This window comes from Ictalurus furcatus, chromosome 2 (assembly GCF_023375685.1).
Source record: "Ictalurus furcatus strain D&B chromosome 2, Billie_1.0, whole genome shotgun sequence".
NCBI classification, from domain to species: Eukaryota; Metazoa; Chordata; class Actinopteri; order Siluriformes; family Ictaluridae; genus Ictalurus; species Ictalurus furcatus.
The window spans coordinates 39256470-39261427 of NC_071256.1; the positions used below are offsets into that span (position 1 = coordinate 39256470).

The 4958-nt window shown below is 41.6% G+C and overlaps 1 protein-coding gene across 2 annotated transcripts in view; it reads left to right on the forward strand.

The window, feature by feature from the left end:
* The window catches only part of tspan4b (tetraspanin 4b), a 7715-nt gene extending 3314 nt beyond the window's left edge, over positions 1-4401 (forward strand). For both annotated transcript variants that reach the window (XM_053619290.1, XM_053619281.1), the window contains exons 2-8: positions 200-269; positions 1213-1404; positions 1489-1563; positions 2155-2250; positions 2335-2448; positions 2930-3013; positions 4016-4401. In XM_053619290.1, the coding sequence (XP_053475265.1) occupies positions 201-269; positions 1213-1404; positions 1489-1563; positions 2155-2250; positions 2335-2448; positions 2930-3013; positions 4016-4084 (699 nt within the window). In that variant the 5' untranslated portion in view covers position 200 and the 3' untranslated portion in view covers positions 4085-4401. The remainder of the gene's footprint in view (positions 1-199; positions 270-1212; positions 1405-1488; positions 1564-2154; positions 2251-2334; positions 2449-2929; positions 3014-4015) is intronic.
* Positions 4402-4958: the final 557 nt, after the last annotated feature.

Genomic DNA, 4958 nt, shown 5'->3' on the forward strand with positions numbered 1-4958 from the left:
GTACATCCTGTTATCTGTACATGTACAAAGAAGGACTGAGTGAACAGTGAGCAGCAGGCAGGTTTCTGAGAACCCGAAATACGAGAGAATAAGAAGAACGTGGTCACGAGTACGGGCGTGGAACTGGAGGGTGACTGGGTGATGAGCTCACACCAGGAGTGTGGACTGACCTTCTCAACCTCTCTCCCGTCTCCCGCAGGATGGCCGTGTCCCGAGGCTGCCTGTGCTGCGTCAAATACCTCATGTTCATCTTCAACCTCATCTTCTGGGTGAGTTCATGGGCTGCAAGTTGAAATCTTTAGGAAGTGACACCCTGCAGGATCACAGGATCGGTTCAGAGAGACGGCAGCTCGCCGTTCAACATCACACACTGACAGTCCAGGAGTTTCGATTTTTCGACTGATTTTAAATGTTATTTATGATTGTATGTTTTATTTCCTTCACAGAATTTACAATAAGTCTCTTCATTCTACTGTATACTTATTATTATTATTATTATTATTATTATTATTATTATTATTATTATTATTATTATTATTATGGGGCCAAGCACCAAAGGTGCGTATTGTTATTCCGTGTTTTCTTCTTCTTCTCCTGGCTAGGGTGTCTATGGCAGCCTGTCTCCAAAAATGTTGTGAAATTTGGCACACTGATTGGGGAGGGTCTAAGCAACATTCTGACCAAATTTGGGCCAAGTGCTGCCAACGTTCTAGCGCCACCACTGGGTCAAATTTGGACGTGGATTTATGGTCATAACTTTTGAACTGTCTCCAATTTTTTTTGTTGCAATTCCTCCTACAAATTTTGTCCAATCATCACCAGATTTGGTTTACATCATCTTGAGACCTGTGTGAACAAATCTGATAAAAGGAACTCTGATATTCAAAACTGTTCTCCTGTAACGGACTGGCAAATGTGTTAAACTACAAATCATTCTCGAATCCCTTTGACTATAGATATGGCTCTGCTTTCCTGTGAATGCTTATAGAATATTTGTAGCGCATCTGTGAATGTGAAGCTCACCGAGTCTGGGTGCTTGGCCCCCGGAAATGCTGCTTGCAGCTTTAATTATTATTATTATTATTATTATTATTATTATAGATGTTACACCTATACATAAAGAACTCAGAAATAGAGCTGGTATTAAGGTAGAGATTTTACTTTCTGTTTTGGGAAAGAATAAATAATCACCTGTGCTTGTCTCGTGAACAGCTGGGTGGGTGTGGCCTGTTTGGTGTAGGGGTGTGGCTTTCCTTTCGTCAGGCTGAGATCTCGTACCTCCCGCTGTCCTTCCCGTCGCTCTCCGTGGCCAACCTGCTGCTGGTCGCAGGGGGCGTTACCATGGTGACGGGGTTCCTGGGCTGTCTGGGGGCTCTGAAGGAGCAGCGGTGTCTGCTGATGACGGTGAGACGCTCTGCCGTAGACCGATGACATCACGGCAATCATCAGGTGCTCGTAGGGTTCACGGTCCTTCTGTTCTCTTCCCAGTTTTTCGTGATCCTCCTGCTTCTGTTCCTGACTGAAGCGGCGCTCGTCCTCATGCTGGGGCTCTTCCACAAAGAGGTGAGAACCTGCAGAATGTCCACGCACGCAGCAAGGGTTCTTCAGTTCTACACGAAACCCTGCCACAGTGTGTGACCTCTTATCAAACAACTTCACAGTACCCAAGCTCTCAAACAGTCATTACAGGCATATTTCACTGAAATTTCAAAAAAGAAGTGTTAGACAAAAAAATGGCATATGAGATTTTACAAAAAGTGGTATGTAAAAAAAAAATCAAAATGAGAATAAACAAATAAACAAATAAATAAACAAACAAGTAAGTAAGTAAGTAAGTAAATAAATAAATGACTAAACAAATGAATACATAAGTAAACAAGCACATGTAAGTGAGCAAATAAATACATGAATAAATGGATCAGTAAGTAAACTAATAAATATGTAAGTAAATAAATAAACAAACAAACAAAAAATAAACAAACAAGTAAGTAAGTAAACACCTACATGAATAAATGAATATGAACGTAATCAAACAAACAAGCAAGTAAATAAGTAAACAAACAAAGAAATAAGGGAAGGAAGAAAGAAATAGATAAACAAACAAACAAACAAACAAACAAACAAACAAATAATGTATTTTTCTGCGTTATCCAGCTGGACCAGAAAGCGAAGGAGGACCTGATCGAGGGCATGAAGGATTACGACACTAACCCCGGTCTGAAGAAGTCCTGGGACAGCATGCAGAGAATCGTAAGCGGATTTTACTTTTCTCTTCGTCCGTCTTCGTGATGAAACCGTTATATTTAAATCCGTTCATTTTTGTGCCTCGTGCAGTTCAAATGCTGCGGCGTGAGCAACCACTCTGACTGGTACAACCGGACCACGGAGGGACCGCCCCCCGAGTCCTGCTGCAGAGATCACATCCCCCCCTGTCACCGCTGGGAAGAGGTCAGGGGTCACGTTTAAAACGCAGGGGGTCATCCGGGGTCAATTCAGCTCCGCCGTTCAGAATCTGTGCCATGTGGGGAGAAAAATACACGCATGAGCAATCATCCAAAAGTCTGAGAGATGACTGAGAACTGGATTTAAACATGATCATCATTGTGTGTGTGTGTGTGTGTGTGTGTGTGTGTGTGTGTGTGTGTGTGTGGGTGTGTGTGTGTATAAACATACACATACCAACATGAGAAGAAATGTTAAAAATAAAATGCTCAAACTGTGCTTTTCTTAGCCACCGAAATTAATGTGCTTTTATTATTATTATTATTATTATTATTATTATTATTATTATTATTATTATTATTATTATTATTGTTGTAATTTGCGATGTTCGCTCATGTTGATTTTTTACAGTTGAGATATTATATTTGAACTGAGGGTTGTAAGCAGTATTTTGGCAGTGAACTCTTTTCCCGTCTCTGTGTCTCAGCCGTGTTATGAGAAGGCGAAGGCGTGGGTTCTGGACAACATCACCTGGGTTCTGGGATTCGGAGTGTGCCTCGGCATTGTGCAGGTAACCCATCACCTCTGAAAGAGTTCACGGTACGAGATATCAATCACGAGGATGGGAGATCTAATCGGCGGTGCCACCGAGTCATTGTTTTACAAGTCCGTAACGTTCGGTTTTGAACCTACGCCAGGCACATACTGGACAAGTGAGACCGAATAATTCATTCATGCAAAAGTCATGCAGGCGTTTTAAAACGGGCGTCCAGCACTTTCTAGACAAACTTTATAACTCAGTGGAAATACATTTGAATACGCATCACTTAAGATAAAAATAAGATGGGAATATTTCAGTTTCAGATCAGATGAGATGATGTGTGGACTCCAGTGAGGATTCCTGTCGGTCTCACGTCCATGTTGGGATTTGTTTTGAGTCATTTCTATTACTGAACAGAATTAGAAATTGACACTTCAGCATAAAATATTCTAGAACCACAGGTTCTACATGTTCCAGCACTTCTGTTAGGCTACAGTCTGCACAGAGCCTCCGTGCTGGGGGACGAGCGAGCGCTGCTTCAGCTCTGTCGTTGTCTAGTGCGGGTCCGTCTGGTGCTTTAAACCTGGACTTTGGAAACGATGATCGATGCTGATTTCCTGAACATGAACGGTCTGAATAATCGATTCACTACACACTTTTAAACGGATCATTTTTAATCTTTAGTTTTTGAGAATGTGTTTCCGCTTCGAGTCGAAGTGGAGTCACAAGTCTTCTGTGATTCTCTCACAAGTCGAGTAGACAGTCAGCCAATTTGTGACCGAGTCAAAGTGGAGTCCAAGTCACATGACTGGAGCTTTAATGTCGGGACTCACTCCGTGTGTATCCGAGGTACAAGAAAAAGCAAATACCTGCTCCAGAAATGAACTCTGACCTGTGGATGAAACACACCAGTCCCTCGCCCTCCTGGAGGAAGCCACGAGCTCCAGTGTTCCTGATAAACAACTGAAATGTCAGCGTGTGTGATTTGTGGTTAGTAGACGTGCTCACGTTCTCCTTCTTTTCCTTCCTCAGATCCTGGCTCTGGCCTTCTCCATGCTGATGTACTGCCAAATCCTGCGAGTGGAAAAGTACATGGAATGATCCTGCGCTTTAATAACGGAAGAAAACTCCGCTCGCATCGGGACGCCAAATTCAACAAACCCCTGTTTTTAAAACTCATTCGCGTCCCACGTGTTCTTCAGCCGAACTTTTCTGCTTGTGTGTAAAGATTATTAACGTCGATTTCCACGCAGGTGTAAACATCCAGTCAGGTGAAGTGGTTTACTCCAATACTGCACGTTTTACTCTTTAATAAACTGCATGTACTGATGACGTGTAGGACTTGTGGTGTTGAAGAGGACTTTAAAGACTCTGTAGGTTGCTGTTTTACTGTCTAATAAAGTCTAATCAAATATTAATGAGTGTTTTAATGATTAGATTCAAAGGTTAGAGAGCCAGAAAGAATTCACGTATTCATCATTGATTGTGTACAATAATGACAATAATCTATAATAATAATAATAATAATAATAATAATAACAATAGAATAATTCTAGTGAGTGTGTCAATTGGGGATGATTCTATTTAGTTTGGGTTTTTATACTGTTAGTGTATTGTGTATTGGGAGACAGGAAGTGAGCAGGACCATCTACAGCACTGTATACAGGATGTGTTTGTGTGTATACGTGCAGATCTTCCCCGCTCACTTCCTGCCTCCGCTCCTCTCGTCTCTCTGCGTTGTGTCTGCACGGGAGCGGCGGGTTTATCGGAAGCGCTAACTAATCGAAATTCATCTTCGCTTTAAAAAGAATTTTTAGATTTGAATGGTTCTTTTAATTCATGTTTAAGGTGTTATTTTCTCAATATGTTTGATTATTTTCATGTTTTTTCTTTATTTGAGGTTTAGGTTTCTGTCTGTCTCCGTGGAGTTCGAGCTGGTTTCCGTGTTTCAACTGTTAAACATGATTGTTTTTGG